The sequence below is a fragment of the Ictidomys tridecemlineatus genome, chromosome 4 (genome assembly GCF_052094955.1).
Source record: "Ictidomys tridecemlineatus isolate mIctTri1 chromosome 4, mIctTri1.hap1, whole genome shotgun sequence".
Taxonomy (NCBI): Eukaryota; Metazoa; Chordata; class Mammalia; order Rodentia; family Sciuridae; genus Ictidomys; species Ictidomys tridecemlineatus.
This window is the reverse complement of record NC_135480.1, coordinates 12,457,223-12,476,152: the sequence shown is the minus strand read 5'-3', so window position 1 is coordinate 12,476,152 and position 18,930 is coordinate 12,457,223. Positions and strand designations below refer to the sequence as shown.

The following is an 18,930-nucleotide window of genomic DNA, read 5'->3' as shown; positions in this document are numbered from 1 at the left end:
TTCAGGACTTTCCCCAACAGATGTGGTAATTTCACTGAGGGTAGGCAAGCAAATGAAACTCCTGAGTCTTTCAGTGTAAGTCTGAGCTTGAGGAATTCCCTGGGAATTCCTTCCCTGGATCTCCATCTCCCCATCAGACAGAACTCTTATACCCTCCTCCCTGTTCCAACAGTCCCTACCCTCTGACCTATTGGGTCATATTACATCACTTATCTTTGTTCTCCTCTGCTAGATTGTGGGTTAGATGGGGCTGGAGCCACGGCCTGCCTATGTGCTGCTCAGTGATAACATCAGTGCCTGGCATGGAGCACAGTCTTTTTGGATAAATGTATAAATGAATAAGGTTTATTTCTTCATTCAAGTAGCCTATTTGTTAGGTCCACCCATTCCTGCCAACATGGTGGAAAGATGGCCCCTGGGTCAATAATATGTTGTTAGGAAAGAGGTGCCAATATGTCCTTTAGAGTCTGTTCATGCAAATATCTTCGTTTCCTTGAGAAGTTTTGCCACACCCCAGCAGAACAGCACAGGTGATCGGGATGTCATGGGTAGTCTCTTGCAGTGTATTAAAAGCCACTCAAGGTTATGCCTATAATTAACCTGAAATATAAGAAATACAGACCTTTTGTGAACTCCCCCTACGCCGTCTTCTCTGGTGTGGCTAGGTCTAGTATAGAATGAGTGCGTTGGTTTGGCTCTACCCTCCTAATGTCGGCATGTGGCTTAGTCCCACACTATTTAGACTGGCTCACGGGACTTTTAAATCAAGTTCATTTATCCCAGAGTTTCCATTGGCACCGTCTCACCATGGCAAAGCTCTGAACAGCACAGTCTAATGGTTTAGGAGGCCGAGGAGTCTTCAGTGTGACAACTAAGCATGGGTCACAGGAGTTAGAACTCCACCTGTCCAGCAGGTGGTTTCCAAGACTACCTGCTGCGGACAATTATATAAACACGGTCCAAAAGACAAGAAGAGAGACACAGAGCAGACAGTGAAGTTAGAGAGACAGATCTGAAGATTCAGACGCACACACGGCTCAGGCCTTGAACCTGCACATGAAACCGAGTGTGCACTACACAGGGAAGACGGCCTTTTCGAAGGTGTAACTAGAGGACTTCCGACAGAGACACAGCTGGAGAAAACTCCCCCCCAAGAGCCACGCCTCTTTCTGTTCTACAATTCTCTTGCACCTTCTCAACTCCCACTAAAATATTTCCTTTTTAGGTTCTATAAATCCTAGGAGAATTCTGATCCAGAAATGTCAAATTTCCTCACTTTGTTTATTTCTTCCTCACCAGAATTTTCAAGTTTCTTTCCATTCTAAGAAGACCCACCCCATGGGTCATGATCAGCCGGGAAACTTATCTGTTTGACAAATGGCTGGGGCTGGAGATAGTCATCGGTGTTTGGAGCTGAGCTGTTTTAACTGCCTCTCAAGGCCACGAGTCAGAGGAAGTCCACCCTGCCTCCATGTGACAACGCACATATGTGTTTGATCGTTTCCTGGGAAGCTTAGTTCATGAAAAAATGGACCCAGAAAATACGAGCAGAGCAGATCTGGCTCTTCCAAACCCACAGGGGCCTTCCAGGTAAGCAAAGGTTATTATTCCTTTCTGGTATCACTCATTGGGTGAGAGAAGGTCACTGTGCCGGCAGATGGAAGCTATTTTCTGGGCTCATGCATGGATTCACCTAGTTTGATTGACACACTGGGTTTAGGGACACTGTTTGCTTTACTTTTCCAGGGCTTCTTTTCTGATGGGTGGGTTTTCGCTCAGCTTGTGAATTGGAAGGGACGAGTTGGTTTTCTAACACAAGAGCCTCATGGTTTGGGTATAGGACAGGAGAGTTTGACGACTTATGTAGATCTCTTGCCTCTGTGCCTGACATGTGCTGGGGACAGCAGATTTACAAAATGACCTCCTCTTTGGTTGGCCTTTGTGAACCTCCAACTGTGATGTCCTGCTCTGAAGAGGAAAATAGGGATAGAGTTCCAATAAACCCTTCAAAGCCATTTTTTTTTTGTACCAGGGATTGAACTCAGGGGTACTTAACCATGGAACCACATTCTTAGCCCTATTTTGTATTTTATTTAGAGACAGGGTCTCACTGAGTTGCTTAGTGCCTCACTTTTGCTGAAGCTGTCTTTGAACTTGGGGATCCTCTTGCCTCAGCCTCCAGAGCTGCTGGAATTACAGGTGTTTTGCCATCGTGCCCAGTCAAAGCCACTATCTTTACTGTCCTCAGTGCACAGGAAGTTTTTTTGTATGTCATGAACGAAACAACAACAACAACAAAACAAAACAAAACAAAAACAAACCATTCAGGTGCATTTCTATGGTACAAGGACTATGGAATGCAAAGTAAACATATGTGTTTGATTGTTTTCAGTTTTACTTATAAACATAGATAAATGGGAAAGAGTTTAATAGTAAACCTGGATTAAGAAGGAAACTACTTGGCATGGTTTTTGTCCTATATTATTTCATCTGATCATGCAGATAATGTTTAAGTTTTCTTGATCAGGTACTTGGATCATCTGAGCCTTCATGTTTTAATCATTACAGTGAAGATTGGTGTGAATATACTATGTATACAACCAGAGATGTGAAAAATTGTGCTCTATATAGGTAATAAGAATTGTAATGCATTCTGCTGTCATATATAAATAAAAAGTTAAACAAAAGTAGTTAAAATTAAATACTAAATGACAAAATTTTAAAAATTTTCAATCGTAGGGTTGTTTTGAAAAGCACATAAATGAAACTCTGCTTTCTGTCAGTGAAAGACTTTGTACAGGGAGTTAGAGAATTTCCTGACGACCGAAGTTCTGTTAAATTTCACAGTGCGCCCGAAATCGAGGTCTTGGAAGTGTCTCCTGGTGACCTTCCCCAGCTGGGGACACCGACCGCACCCCCACCACCAAAGACATGGCTGACATTTTTGAAGAGAGAGCTGCAGTTCCTGGGGGTGAGTGGAGACGTCTCAGCAGGAGTAAGGTTTGGCTCTAGGAAAGGGAATTTGGTTCCATCGAATGATTTCTCACTGGGGTTCATGAGGAGTGAGAGGTCTTCTAAGAAATTCTGGTAGATGAAGAGTTGGAGCTAGTTGGGCCCTCTTGGAGGACAGAAGCATTCCCTCATGAGGACTTTAAATTAGGGGGACGAGAATGACCGATAGGCATGAAGGATTCACTATTATAACCGCTGTCCTTACTTGGAAAGAATAATTGCTGATGTCCACCATCAATAAAGATATGAAACATGCTTTGGCCATTCACACTGTAGGCTGCTCTTCTATGAGTTCAGCTCTTACAGTGGCCAGGGGATGACTGAAGAATCTCGCATTTGGGACTCCCTCTCAGGACCATCTAAGATTCCAAAGCAATTTCCCATATTTGATCTAATTACAAGAACATGAATCCAATTCTGGGAAAATATCTTCCAACTTCATAAAACTTCATTTTTCTCTAGGTAACACAGATTCTGATTGGTGCCATATGCCTTTGTTGTGGAATAATTGTCTGCTCTGTGCTTGAAATGTCAGACTTTGATGAAGAAATATTTTCATCAATTAAAGCAGGCTACCCATTTTGGGGAGCAGTACTTGTGAGTATCTATTTATAATTGTTACTGAAATAACTATTTTAAAATGACAATTAAATTAAATAACAATTATTAAATAACAATTGAACAGATTTTATTTTCTTTATAACTACTTACTTATCTGCATTATTAATATAATATAATTATTCACATGTATGTGCACTATAGATACATGTATTTGCAGTTTTCAAAGCACTTTTTCGTATAGTGCTCACTAACTATGACAATAAAGGAACCTTATTACATTTAACTGTGTTCTAAACCTTTAACATACTTTTATCAGATCAGAACCTAATAAAAGTTAAATAACTTTGTCCAGGGACTTTTAGTTAATAGAAATTGAACCCAAACTTCCAAAATTCAATTCCTGGAAAATACCCCTAACACTATTCATCAATAAGATATTACAATGGCTACATATAATCTTATCTGTCCATTTAAAAAATAATGTAAAAAGTTATCTTTATGAAGGTGGTGGTGGGTGGGGGGGGGAGATTGCGGAAGAGTAAGAAGATTAGCAGGTATCTGATGAACTTCTACTACGCCCTAGGAATCCTTTTGGGCACTTTATCATTGTATTTCTTTTAATCAGTAGATTGTCCATAAAATGGGTGGTTGGATGAGATCACAAGGATATATAAATTGATCCAGGTATAATTGATGAACAATAGATTGAACATATTTAGAATTTGATGTTTGACTCATAGATACACATTAAAATGTCAGCACTTTAAAAAAATGTCAGCACATGAATATAATGAGCACATCTATCATTTCCAAAAGTTTCCTTGGGCTTCTCTAGAACCCCTCCCTGCCTGCCTTTATTCTCTCTCCACCCTCCCTCAAGGACTCACTGATCTTTCTATACCTGTAACTAAATTGGCACCTTCTAGCGTTTTATGTAACTGAAATCATACAGTATGTTCTCTTTTCTATCTTCCTTCACTTCACATAATTATTGTGCAATTATTTATGGTTTTTTTGGCATCAACACCAGAATGTGTTGGTATGTTCATAAGGATATATGTTAACCCTAAAAAATATCACATTGGCTTGACACTCTGCTAATCCACAGTACTCAGATCCTTGTTCAAGAATCACCTTGAACCTCTCCCATATATTATTTGAAATTTCTCTCTACTGTCTTTGCATTGCAAACATTTAGCTCATTAAGTTCCGGCCAACCCATAGACAATCTGAGAGCTTCTAGAGACTGTCTTGAATTTGTGCTCTCCGTTTATGTTTTTGCCAATCCTTTCCTCATGCACATTTCATAGTCATTATGAGCCTGGTGGATGCACACCAGACTCTGGAGCCAGAGGTGCCACAGATGCATGGGAGCTGTCAGTGCAACACAGAGAATGTACACACACAAAAATTGCAATAAAATGAGGATCGTGTTTATAACAGCTCTCATGCATCAGATTGCTGCTGCTCTAAGAGTGACCCATGAACTGTCAAAGTCAACCTTACCTGGAAGCCAGGTAAAAATGAAGAGTCTCAGGCTGCACCAGAGACCTAACAAATAGGAACCTATATTATGCCAAGACACACAGGATTCATATACATGTTTAACTTTGAGAAGCACTTTATAGGAAATAAGAATAAAGAAATATTGGTCTCAAGTGGAACATGAAGAGGTAGCTTTATAGAGTACTCAAGACTTTACTTTAGAGATGGGAGGAAAGGGACAGTGTAGAGAGCAGAGACTCATGTTTTTATTTGCCTTTTCCTTTTGGACAGTTTGCTATCTCTGGACTCTTATCAATTATGTCTGAAAAGAAAAATGGAATTCATCTGGTGAGTTGCAACCCTGTCTTTATTAATCCCTGGGAAGATAAGAAAAATGGAATTGTAGGATCTTGAGGGAGATACATCTTCAGCTGCAGTCTTTAAAAAATTTTTAATTGATTTTTTAAAAAATAAATGACAACATTACGATTCTTGTTACACATATACAGCACAATTTTCATATCTCTGGTTGTATATAAATTATGTTCACACCAATTCGTGTCTCATACATGTACTTTTTGGATAATGATATACATCACATTCCACCATCCTTGCTAACCCCCTGCCCCTCCCTTCCCTACCCCCATCCCTACCCTATCTATAGTCTGTCTATTCCTCCCATGCTCCCCTTGTCTACCCCACTATGAATTAGCCTTCTTATATCAGAGAAAACATTCTGCATTTGTTTTTTTGAGATTGGTTAACTTCACTTAGCATTATCTTCTCCAACTCCATCCATGATTTTATTCCCTTTTATTATTAATATTCCATTGTGTATATATGCCACATTTTTAAAATCCATTCATCTACTGAAGGGCATCTAGATTGGTTCTACAGTTTAGCTACTGTAAATTGTGCTGCTATAAACATTGATGTGGCTGTGTCCCTGTAGTATGTTGTTTTAAAATCCTGACTATAGACCAAAGAGAGGGATAGCTGGGTCAAATGGTGGTTCCATTCCCAGTTTTTCAAGAAATCTCCATACTGCTTTCCATATTGGCTGTACAAATTTGCAGCCCCACCAGCAATGTATGAGTGTGCCTTTCCCCCCATATCCTCACCAACACTTGTTGTTGTTTTTATGCATAATAACTGCCATTCTCACTGGAGTGAGATGAAATCTTAGCGAAGTTTTGATTTGCATTTCTCTAATTGCTAGTGATGATGAACATTGTTTCATAGATTTATTGATTGATTGCATATCCTTTTCTGAGAAGTGACTGTTCAGGTCCTTGGCCCATTTATTGATTGAGTTATTTGGTTTTTTTTTTTTTTTGGTGCTTATTCAGCTACAGTCTTATAGTGAGTGTGGCTATGTGATTTTTTTTTTCCCAGTCTATTTTGTGTTGGAAAGCTTTTTGTAACAAACATTGGATATAATGATTGGAAACATACAGGGAAGTCTAATTGCCTTGACATTGGTTGTTTTTTTTTAAGTCCTACATACTATATATTATAAATATTTAAGCATAGTCATATGATCAAATAGATAATTAGCTTCTAATTAAGGGGACTCTTTGAGGATAGGCCATGTGCCTTCATGCCTTCGTGTTTCTTTATTTGTTGTGCTGAGGATTGAACCCGGCTGGGCCTTGTGCTCCACCACTGAGCTCCATCCCTACCCCTTGTGCTGCTCCTGTTGAAGGCAGTGCCAGCAAGAAAGTAATAGCTGCTTATTAAGCAATGGTGACATTTCTAAGATTTCCCACTTTAACTGAGACTTTGAACCAAGCAGAGTTTACTGGACGCAACCAGCTCTGAAATGCAGGTCAGTGCGTTGAACGTGCTGGCAGGTGCAGGCCCAGGATTGAATGGCCTCTCGGTCCCCAGGTGCGAGGACGACTGGGAGCAAACACGGTCAGCAGCATAGCCGGGGGAGTGGGCATTGTCATCCTGATCCTCAACCTGGGCAACAACTGGGTTTATATCAGCCAGTGTGAGAACCTTCATGAGGATGACGGCTGCTTCGTGGCTTCTTTCACCACTGTAAGTATTTCTCGGGAAAAGTCTGAGATTCGAGGTGCCCATCCTAGCAGGAAACCTCTTCTCCTTTCCCGTGAACACAGTCCTTTTTGGGGGAACCTCTGTCTCAGGAGGGAATGTTCTGCAGGCACTTGCAGTCCAAGGAGAGGCTGCCTGCCCCTCTCCCCACCCCTGGCCAGATTCCTCAAGGTCGAAACTGTCTGCCTCCTGGTTTTCCCACGTATGTGTCACTTTGCAAGAGATGATTATGTCCCGGGAGGTGAAAGAGAGGGGTTGCTATGAGGGAATGAACTCTTGGGACACCTGTCACATGACCATCTTTTGGGCTGTTGTTCAACAGGAAATTGTGGCAATGATGCTGTTTCTCACCATCCTGGGGTTGTGCAGTACGGTGTCACTCACAATCTATGGGATTGGAGAAGAATTCAAAAGAAATAAGGTACGTAGAAGCTTAACATGAAATCCTGGACAACAAGCTAAGTAATTTGATTTATCCCTTAAAAATAGGCGCTGAGTATTTTTTTTGGGGGGGGGTGAGGGGGAGTGGGGGTTTCCAGATTGTTTTTCCAAATTTCACTGATTTTTGTTTTCAAACATTATGTTTTAAATCTCATTTTACACTCAGAACTAGCAAATATCTTATAAAATAGGACTTGGGAAATAGGATTTTTATAATTTTAGAAATTTTAGCTACCTCAAATGTGTTGAGCATGACAGATGGATGTGCAGACAGCACGTCTTAATTTTTGTTCTAGAAGAAAATCCTTAGAGTTGTCCCTGCTTTTTCTCTTTTTTCTTAACTTTCCCCCTTTCACTGCTCCAGAGCCTCACGTTTTATGTCCTAATTCATGATTTCACCTGCACTACTGCTTGACTCACCCCTCCGTCAGTTCCACCTTTGGTGGGAATCAGCCATACTGACGCACAATCAAATCTGCCAGAGGAAGCGTTCTGTGCGTCCACCTTCCTGATGCATTCAAGTCTGGCCACCTTTTAACATCACTTTACCCCAAAGACAGATAGGACGGAGGTGTACCAGAGCTCAGACACGGCAATAATCTCACAGACTTGTTGTTGACCCACATGATTTCTTTTGGGTCCAGTTGGGCAGCCAATGTGGTGTGGTTTTCTGGAAAGGGGGGGAATAGTTAGAATGGAAAGAGAGAGAAGAAGGAAGAGAAGGAGAAGAGGAGGAAGAGGACAGAAGAGGAGGGGAGAGAAGAAGGAGGAGGAGGAGGAGGAGGAGGAGGAGGAGGAGGAGGGGAAGGGAGATTTGGGAGGACAGGAGGAGTGGAGGTGAGCCTTTAGAATAGGGCTTCTAGAAATGGACAGTTCTTAGTGATTGATTTGCAATGATTTTTCCCTTTTCAGATTCCAGATGATCGTCTCTATGAAGAATTAAACATTTATTCACCAATTTACAGTGAGTTGGAAGAAAAAATAGAAACATCTTCTCCCACGAGTTCCTAAGAGTCATATGCCCAGAACCTTTTGATTTACAGAGTCCAGAAAGCCAAAACCTTTAAAAGGCAAAATTACTATTCTCAGCATAGTCTTTCTAACATTTTATGTTAGATTTGTCCTTCAAATAGCAATATTTTGTTTTTATTATTTCCAATCAACTAAATACCATCATCCCCCATTTGTAGATACTTTTTAAATTTTGTGTCTTGATCTCCAAGTGATCACTCTGAGAAGCCAACATGAAATCCCTAGACTTTTACTGTTTAACTCTGCAAAGATGGAAAAAGAGGAGGCTGGACTGAGAGTTGAGCTAAACTTTGACAGTTTGATGATATTTAGTTCTTAGTTATTTTTAGAGTTCCTTATAGCTATAGTTATGTATGATATGCACCTGTCCACCTGTATGCACACCCATATACATATACGACTTACATAATATGCAGTTTTCTATATCTAAATATACTACACTCCCTCAATGACAACACATTTTTGAAAAAACACTAGTTTTATAACAGTATATTGCCTGAATCACCAGTTCATTCACTGATACAGTGTAGTTCAACAGTGTTTGGTGAAGAGGTAGTGGGGAGTTTATTCAGCTACCAGCATCTGGTGAGATGGACAGGTAAAAACAGGAAACCTGAAAGTGGAAAGAACATTGAGTAAGGCATTTGTGATGAAGGAAGAATAACGAAGGTGTGAATTGAAATGAGTGGTCATGGAGAGAAGTGATCATACCTAAAACAAGTAGCAAAAGGTCTACCCAAATAAACTAGTAGGTCTTACTAACAAGTTAAAGAATAAAGTTAAGCAAGCAAGGGTTTGACTAATACATCAAGTGTTTGAGTCTAAGATGAAAGGAGAACACCTAGTCATTTTGGAAAAAATAATAGTTCAGAAATATGAGGTTTGAAAGAGGCTCACAGATAGCTGAGGTGAAGCTCAGTTTAGACTTTCATCTTGAGGGAAGTGCAGTGGAAAGGCTTGATGGCGTCCAACACAATTGGGTGACAGAGGTTTAGTTTAATTACAAGGGAGTTCGTTATTAGGTTAATACTCTTAAGAGTTATTCTGAGATGAAGGAAAGCCAAGTTAAACTTCATATGCTTATAATATGAGGGAAAAAATAAGGATAAAATCTAGAAGGCGTAAGAATTAGTTAAAAAAAAAAAAGTGCCTGAGAAACAGAGGATATCAGGTATTCCAATGTAGAAAAAACTGAACCAAAGAGAAAATAACTCACACTTAGAATAAGGGAAACATGTAAGCTTGGGAGAAGTTCACAGTGACATATAGACTCCAGGTATGCAAAGAGATGGGGCAGAGAAAATAGCAAAATAAATGAATGCAAAAGACACAGAGGCATTCCATCTAGGGATGTGAAGAGCAGAGGGGTGGAACATTTGTAAAGGTGTTTGGAGAGAGAGGCCGTGAGGTGTGTGTGGGGGTATTAAGCATTAAGTGGGGAACTAAGTAGAAGAGAGTAAAGAAAAATTAAGCTAGGCACATGGTTTTGTTGCTGTTTTTATTTCTAAAAGAAGGAAAGAGTCAGTCCTGTCTGAAGCCTAAGTGGAGGAGCCCTGTGAGTCACTGAGAAGTCAGTCTCTTTTGCCACACACCCACCAGGGGCATACGGCTGGCAGGCTCCTCACATTGCCATTGCCCCAATGATCATTCTAAACTTCAACAACTTCTCTGTAAAGATTCCCTAATACGCATCTCTTCGTCTAGCCTTTAGTCTTTGCTCCATAACCACCGTCCCTCTTATTGAAGCATAGTATGATGAATTATTAGCGTACTCATGATCTCCTTATGTAGCCTCAACTGCTAGTAATTGTACAATAAATTGAAGTTACCTAACTTGATTTCTTGTCTTTGTACTTGCCTGTGAAATTGAGAGACCAGTGAAGAATCAAGAATCAGTTGAATGAAGCCAAGGGCAAAGAATAGTGTCTGGAGTACTCTTTATCAACCCTTTCTTAGATAAGATGATCTATAAACAACTTCAGAGATAGAAAACAGCCACCTCTGGTTTATAAAGAGTGGGATAAGGCTGAAAGGAAAGTGGAACGTACGTCACATTTTATTAGTTAATCCTGACAATTATATTTGCTGTGCTATGTGAACCTGGGAAAGTGCTGTATATTTGTGAACCTGTTTCTCTAGAGAGATAATAAATAGGGGATGATAGATACATAGATAGATAGACAGACAGACAGATGATAGACATCTGAGGGGATTAATTAGGGGAACTGGCTCACATAATTATGGGGTCTGAGAAGTTCCATGCCTCCAAGAGGCTGTCAGCAATAGGGAGGCTCTGAGATGCCAATGTGTGGCTCAGCCGCAGTCTGAAAGCCCCAGAACCAAGAAGCCTGATGGTATAATTTTGTCCAGGGCCAAAGGCCTGAGAGTCGGAGGTGGGGCACTGGTGTGAGTCCTGGATTCCCTAAGCCATTGAGTCCCTTCCTCTAGGTTAACCCCAGGGAGTTCGGGTGTTCCCAACTTCCTCGTGGTGAACCACCTTTTCACCAAAACAACTTGGCACCTTTCTTCCTGAGCTACAACCTCTAAAGCAGAATCTCTGCTTAGAGGCCCATATCAGTAGATTCAGCCGAATCCACCCGCATCTTCCCCACCCTTAATATCCATTCCTGCACATGCGCCCCCGATTTCTGTTTGTGTTAATTAAACATGAGAAAACTCATAGTTATTTTCCTTTCTCTAGTTATCAATACACTACGATCAACATTCAGTTGATTGTCTTTTTTTTTTTTTTTTTTTTTTGGTTAATGGGGATTTTACTTCTTTTTTTAAACTTCACACTCTTTTTTTAAAAGACAATTTTATTTCTTTTGGCTGCCACACGGGTTCTTCATTCCGAGAAGCACGTCTGTGGCTTTATCTCTCAGATTTACTTCTAAAATTCCCTAAATATGCCACTCATTTCATAGACAGTTATTACATGCTGACATGCGCCCTCCTTCTCAAGGTTAGGTCAGGTCTGTAAGATGGTATCTATCTCCCCCTCTGAGGAGCTTATAATCCAAAAGAGACTCCAAAACACAACACTGAGGAAATGGGTGGCGGGTTTTAGTGTGTAGAGAGCGTGGCCTTGGAATTCAGCCCTCGGAGTCCCATGTGCTCCTGGATGTCTTCATAGGAGCCACAGAGTCATTGAGATGTGAAGTGACGTGCCAACGTGAAGAGACTTGGCCAGGAAAGCAGGGGACTCAGGAGGGAGGATCGCAGCCAGTGTTCCTTCCAGGCAGAAGTTGCCCAGGCCGCAGCCCATACCAGCTCTGATCTTGAACTCAATTTTGAATTTGAAAATCAGCAGCTGACACAGGGCCTGGGATTGTGCTCTCAGTATCCTCATTTAGGAGACCCATAGAAAGCTGAGGAATTTAACTCCAAGAAGAGGAGAGTCTCATAGGGCTGTACCTTGAAAACTCAGTATAGTTATTTTTTTTTCTTTCTAGAGGATACCCACTGTCTTGAAGAATATGTGTCTTCAAGTTCCCCATTGCAGTTTTTCCCCATTATATCACATGAGAGGGGCTGAGTATGAAATTGGGGCATGGTACCATTCTGTCTTTGCATTGCTAGGATGCCCCTCCAAAATCCTGGAACCGACTGTTCTTACCACATAGAGACATACTGGCAACGTGTTATTATTAAAGGTCTAACGTAGATAGACCTTTTAAGATATGCTCTTCAACTTTTGAAGAGTAGTTTTGCAGAATATAGAATCCAGGATTCACAGTTTTCCTCTGGGCACTTTAAAGTCACATTCTACAGTTTTCTTGCATGCTTGAATTGTGAAAAGAATTCTTATTCTTGCTCCTTTTTTTGATAATGTGTCTTTTTTTCTCCACTGTCTACCTTGAAGGTGTTTTCTTTGTACTTGCTTTTAATAATATGAATGTTACATGCCTAGTATTTGGTGGTGTGGGATTGGTAATATTTAAAGGATGAGATATTTAAACTTCTATAATCTGTGGGTAAGCATCTGTCATTTATCCTGGAATATTCTTGTCAGTAACTCTTCAAACATTTATTCGGCCAATTCTCTTTCTTCTTCCCCTGGAATTCCATTATATCTATGTTAGTCACTCTGGTGGCTCCGCTGCTTTTAGGTGTTAATATCCTGGGGCGTACAAGGTGGAGTGTACATGGTACAGCAAAGCTCATGGTGGCCAGAGAGCAGAGGGAGAGGGAGAGGAAGAGGAAGAAGAAGAGGGAAAGATAAATATAGAGAAAGAGAAGGGTCAGGGGTAAATAAACCCTTCAAGGGCATGCCCCCAGTGACACAGTGGCTTCCTCCAACAAGCCCCACCTCCTGTTACCACCACCTCCCAGTGGCATCACCAGCTGGGAACAAGCCTTGGATGCCTGAATCTTTGGGGGACATTCCCAATACAAATGCTAAGAGATACTCTATTTTCCCTACTGTTTTACTTTTTCTCTTTGTGTTTCAGTTGGGATAATTTCTACCTTAAAGCCACATGTAATTCTTTCTGCTGCTGCTGCATCCAATCTTTTGATGAGTTAGTCGATAGCATTATTTATCTGTTACTGACTTTTCATTTTTATTGTTTCCATTGGAGAGTTTTTCCTAGTTTCCTAAGCTTTGCTTAACAATAGCTTTCTCATCTTGCATGTTTTCTATGTTTCCCATTAGATCCTTCAATATATTTTTCATAGTTTTCTTTTTTAGTTCACCATCTGATTAGTTACAGTTTCTATGTCATATCTGAGTCTGATTTCCACTGCTGCTTTAGAATGTCTTTGTAATTCTGCCTATCTAGGAACCAGGGAGATCTTTCCATATAAGTTCTTCAAGACCTTAGAAGATGGAAAGATCTCCCTTGTTCCTGGATAGGCAGAATTAATATTGTCAAATGACCATGCTACCAAAAGCACTATACAGGTTTAATGCAATTCCAATAAAAATCCCAATGACATTCCTCATAGAAATAGAAAAAGCAGTCATGAAATTCAACTGGAAAAAGAAGAGACCCAGAATAGCTAAAGCAATCCTTAGCAAGAAGAGTAAAGCAGGTGGCATCGCTGTACCAGACCTTAAACTATACTACAGAGCAATAGTAACAAAAACAGCATGGTTCTGGCATCAAAATAGAGTGATAGACCAACGGTGCAGAATGGAGGACACAGAGACTAACCTACAAAATTACAGTTATCTTAGACAAAGGAGAAAAGATAGCCTATTCAACAAATGGTGCTGGGAAAACTGGAAATCTATATGCAACAAAATGCACAAAAACTCAAGGATTAAGGACCCAGGAATTAAACCAGAGACCCTACATATAACAAAAGAAAAAGTAAGTCCAAATCTCCATCATGTCAGATTAGGCCCCACTTCCTTAATAAGACTCCTATAGCACAAGAATTAAAATCAAGAATTAATAAATGGGATGGATTCAAACTAAAAAGCTTCTTCTGAGCAAATTTTACCACTTGTACCTAAGATAGAGCACTAATCTCTAGGATATATAAAGAATTAAAAAAGCTAAACTCCACCCCCCACACACACAAAAAAATAACCCAATCAATCAATGGGGCAAGGAACTGAAAAGACACTCCTCAGGTGATATGCAGTCAATCAACAAATATATGAAAAAATGTTCAACATCTCTAGCAATTAGAGAAACGCAAATCTAAACTACTCTAAGATATCATCTCACTCCAGTCAGAATGGCAGTATATGCATACAAACAATAATAAATGTTGGGAAGGATGTGGGGGAAAAGGTGCACTCATACATTGCTGGTGGGACTGCAAAATGGTGAAAATATTACAATTTTCATAGTCTTAGACAATAAATACTAGTAAAAAATGGAAAAATGTATCAGCATTGAAATAAAGACATTTTCTGTTCATTCATGACAGTTTGGGCCAATTTGTGGTTTGCAAATATCAAAACCACAAGTACAGTTCCAGTTTCAAGGCAGGGGTGCAGAGAACATGGCTTCCACCCACCCGAGACAGAAGCTGGAGAACCCACAAATTAATAGCTATTCTTGAACCTGTGGGAGAATGAAGGTTGCAGGGAACACAGATGACCTTAAATACACAGAGAGAGAGGTTCCTGCAAGAAGAAACAGGACCCAAGTACCCAGGACGGACTGGCCCACGTCTCTGTTGGTGTTGTATAAAATGGAAAGAAGACTGAACTTGAAATTCTAACATTGTTAAAGGTGAGTGTGGGCTGACAGTCATGGAGACTGTCAGGGGCACAGGCAAATGGGGAGTCCAGACTAACAGTACCTCCCAAGACGGAGGGCTGCCAGAAAATTCAAGAATGACCTTCACCTCCTATTCTTCAACTCCAAAAAGCTTTGAGTAAAAATAAGAAGGGGGAAGCTGGGAGAGCAGACAGTCTCTCCAGCAAAGAGCAGAAAAGGAAGACCCAAAGCCAAAGAGGCAAAAGACAGAGGTGACATCAGTCTACACCACACACTCCAGGTCTCACCAGAGGGATGGGAAGGGTTCATTACAACACAAGAGACTCCATGCCCAGCCCAGCCCAAAGGTCTAGCAGAGGAGAACCCTACTCATTCCCAAGAATGAGCAATATGAATCGCAGTAGTTACAGTCCTGTGTGAAATACCCAGCTTTCCACAAAATATCACAAGGCATATTTTTAAAAAGTAAAGTAGGAAAACACTATCTACAAAGACATTCTATTTTTATTTTCTTTATTTTTTAAAATTTTTTATTCTAGTTTGACCTCCTGACTCCTTTTTCAGTTTGGTGTTATGAAGTGATTCAAAAGCAGATCTTTGCCCACAGGTCTCTCCATTACCTTGTCCTTTGACATCAGTGGCAGAGACAGGACAGTCGATTTGAAAATCCTCTTAACACTGCTCCTGGCTCATCCTGAGGCTGTCAGTACCTTCCAGGTGGACCCACCTGGCCCTTGGGACTTTCCTCATTAAGAACAGAACAAGATGTAGAAATTCTAGGGAGGGAAGCTCAGGGTTTGGGGGGATAGGAGAACCTGAGATCAGGGGAACATTTATGCAGAAACATCTGTTTGTATGACAGAAAGGGCGGCTTCTGTCAGGGGAGTCGGTATCTCCAGGATGGTTTCAACTAAGACTATGATATCAGGGAAAAACACTGCTGATAGCGTTACATGAAGTGAAGGGAAGTTAGTGCATTAGCCATTTTATGAGTGCCGTCATAGCAACTCTTCACAAACACCACTTGTACTTGGCTGTGTCTGTTTTCGTCTACATGTGTGCCCTCCCCACCCAGAACATTGGAACGTCCACCATGTGTTAAGACCTTTCCCAGAGGACAGACTTTCTTTCTCAGAAAGGGACTTCCTGACACCTTGAGTCTCATTCTCATATTCTAGGTGACCCGGATCTTGTTTGGGCTCATGAGAATAGGCTCGTGGGGAATGTGGGGGATGGCATTTCTTCATGTTTCTAGGCACAGAGAGATCCTCCCCCTTGTACACGCTCTTGTCTATTCTCTCTGGAAATTTTCCTTGTAGGCACCTGGGAATTTCCCCATTGGTCACATGGGTAGGGTCTGAAAGGATTCCTTTCAATTTACCTCTCAGGATCTTCATATCTTCCATTTTGTTTTCTCAAAGCTTTCAGAGCTTGGATTGCTGAGTTTTGCTGTGTTTTTGAAGAGGTAGGCTGTGGCTTCTATGGTGGGACTGAAATCTCTCATCTTTAAGAGAATTTTTCTTTGGCCAGTTCTTTATATTTAGAGCACTGTTCGTTGATGCTGAAAGAAAATTGCTTATTGTCCTAGAAGCATTTTCTTCTGATATAAAAACTGTAGTATATGGCCCAGTTAAGAAAATTCAATAGAGACACTGTGGAAATTTTGTAATAGATATTTCTAGTCATTTGAATAACCTTATCTCAGGGGAATACAATGAGAAATGTCCACATTAAAGCACGGTGGCTCAGTCACCTTTGAATATCATTATCCTTGGACCACTCTGACCTTAGGTTTCATTTCTGGTGTGTATGTTAATGAAAAATCCAAAAGTGTAACTGCTGACTTCAACACTACAAATGGAGGATCTCCCAGTTGCAAGTCTGAGCCCCTCAAAATATCAATTTCCATTTGTTACTCTCGAATGCTAGAGATAAAAGAACTGAGAACAGAACCCAAAGTTTCTTATCTCTTTCAAATTCAAGGGCACCAGACTATGAACATAATCAGTTTCACAGCTTAAAAAGTGGGGAGGCTTGTGCTTTGCCACCTGTGAATGAGAACTGGAGCGTTTGGAAAATAAGACTCTGTTTCATTGCAGAGGTAAAAATACACTTTGTTAAGTGGTTCTTACTTTAATAATAGCTTATATTGAACCTAGAGTATTGTCAGTAGTGTCTTTTGGATTCTGCTGAGTAGTGGTATGTAGAAACTGTTCTTTCACCTGGAAAGACAAGAATTGAGCACTTTCAATCAGGTGAAGGAATTCCAGTGTCTCTCTTGACTAATTTAGACTAAATCCTGCCATATAGCAGCCTTTCCTTTGTTAACTCTATTGATGTAAGTACTTGATTATTAACAATTCAAGACTCTTTAAGCACCTAGAACTCTCCAGCAAGAGAGTGGAAGAAATTCCTCAATAGGACACCCATAGCGCAAGAGTTAACAACTAGAATTAACAAATGGGACTTACTCAAACTAAAAAGTTTTTTCTCAGCAAAAGAAACAATAAGAGAGGTAAATAGGGAGCCTACATCCTGGGAACAAATCTTTACTCCTCACACTTCAGATAGAGCCCTAATATCCAGAGTATACAAAGAACTCAAAAAATTAGACAAAAAGACAACAAATAACCCAATCAACAAATGGGCCAAGGACCTGAACAGATACTTCTCAGAGGAGGACATACAATCAATCAATAAGTACATGAAAAAATGCTCAACATCGCTAGCAGTCAGAGAAATGCAAATCAAAACTACCCTAAGATACCATCTCACTCCAGTAAGATTGGCAGCCATTATGAAGTCAAACAATAACAAGTGTTGGCGAGGATGTGGGGAAAAGGGTACACTTGTACATTGTTGGTGGGACTGCAAATTGGTGCAGCCAATTTGGAAAGCAGTATGGAGATTCCTTGGAAAGCTGGGAATGGAACCACCATTTGACCCAGCTATTCCCCTTCTCGGTCTATTCCCTAAAGACCTAATAAGAGCATGCTACAGGGATAATGCTACATCGATGTTCATAGCAGCACAATTCACGATAGCAAGATTGTGGAACCAACCTAGATGCCCTTCAATAGATGAATGGATAAAAAAATGTGGCATTTATACACAATGGAGTATTACTCTGCATTAAAAAATGACAAAATCATAGAATTTGGAGAGAAATGGATGGCATTAGAGCAGATTATGTTAAGTGAAGCTAGCCAATCCTTAAAAAACAAATGCCAAATGACTTCTTTGATATAAGGGGAGTAACTAAGGACAGAGTAGGGACAAAGAGCAGGAGAAGAAGATTAACATTAAATAGGGACGAGAGGGGGGAGGGAAAGGGAGAGAGAAGGGAAATTGCATGGAAAGGGAAGGTGATACTCAGGGTTATACAAAATTACATACAAGAGGAAGTGAGGGGTAAGGGAAGAATAATACAAGTGGAAGAAATGTTTTACAGTAGAGGGGGTTGAGAGAGAAGAGGGGAGGGGAGGGGAGGGGGGATAGTAGAGAATAGGATAGAAAGCAGAATTCATCAGACACTAGAATGGCAATATGTAAATCAATGGAAATGTAATTGATGTAACTTATGTGATTCAGCAATCTGTATATGGGGTAAAAATGGGAGTTCATAACCCTTTTGAATCAAACTGTGAAATATGATATATCAAGAAAGATGTAATGTTTTGAACGACCAACAATAAAAAAAAAAAGAATGAGTGGAAGAACAGTTGGTGTCTACTTTCACACTGAGATATACGGGGCAGGGGGTTTGAATGTTGGAATGGAGTTTAAATAATCAGAATCTCACAGACAGCTGAAGAATAGACTTAGCATCTACTTTTCTGCTTGGGTGAGAAAGAGATGCCAATTCTAGTTGGGAGATTGGTTCCAAGTGCTGTGTCGGGATAGAGTGTGGAGCAGAGATAGAATAGGAGAAAGAGTGACATCCATATACATCTTTGAAGATCCAGAGAAAACCATCTGTGATCCATGTTAGTTCTTAGTTTTTCCTGTGTTTTATTGGTGGATAGTCAGATACGAATAACTCATTTGATCCTTGTTATGGTTTAGATGTGGTGTTCCCTGAAAGCGCACAGGTGAGACAAGGCAAGAGGGTTTGGAGGAGAAATGATTAAGCTGTAGCCTTAGATTAATCAGTGAA

General features: G+C 40.5%; 1 protein-coding gene across 2 annotated transcripts; it reads left to right on the top strand.

The window, feature by feature from the left end:
- The first annotated feature begins 1,528 nt into the window (after positions 1-1,528).
- Ms4a2 (membrane spanning 4-domains A2) lies at positions 1,529-10,379 on the top strand. Of its 2 annotated transcripts, none has more exons than XM_078045003.1 (7): positions 1,529-1,590; positions 2,848-2,971; positions 3,475-3,609; positions 5,350-5,406; positions 7,060-7,104; positions 7,442-7,540; positions 8,473-10,379. In XM_078045003.1, the coding sequence occupies exons 1-7, from the start codon at positions 1,529-1,531 to the stop codon at positions 8,569-8,571; spliced, it is 621 nt and encodes a 206-aa protein (XP_077901129.1). In that variant the 3' UTR covers positions 8,572-10,379. The 2 variants fall into 2 exon arrangements, with proteins under 2 accessions (XP_077901129.1, XP_005331598.1); XM_005331541.4 differs by having other exon boundaries at positions 6,949-7,104.
- The last annotated feature ends 8,551 nt before the right edge of the window (positions 10,380-18,930 follow it).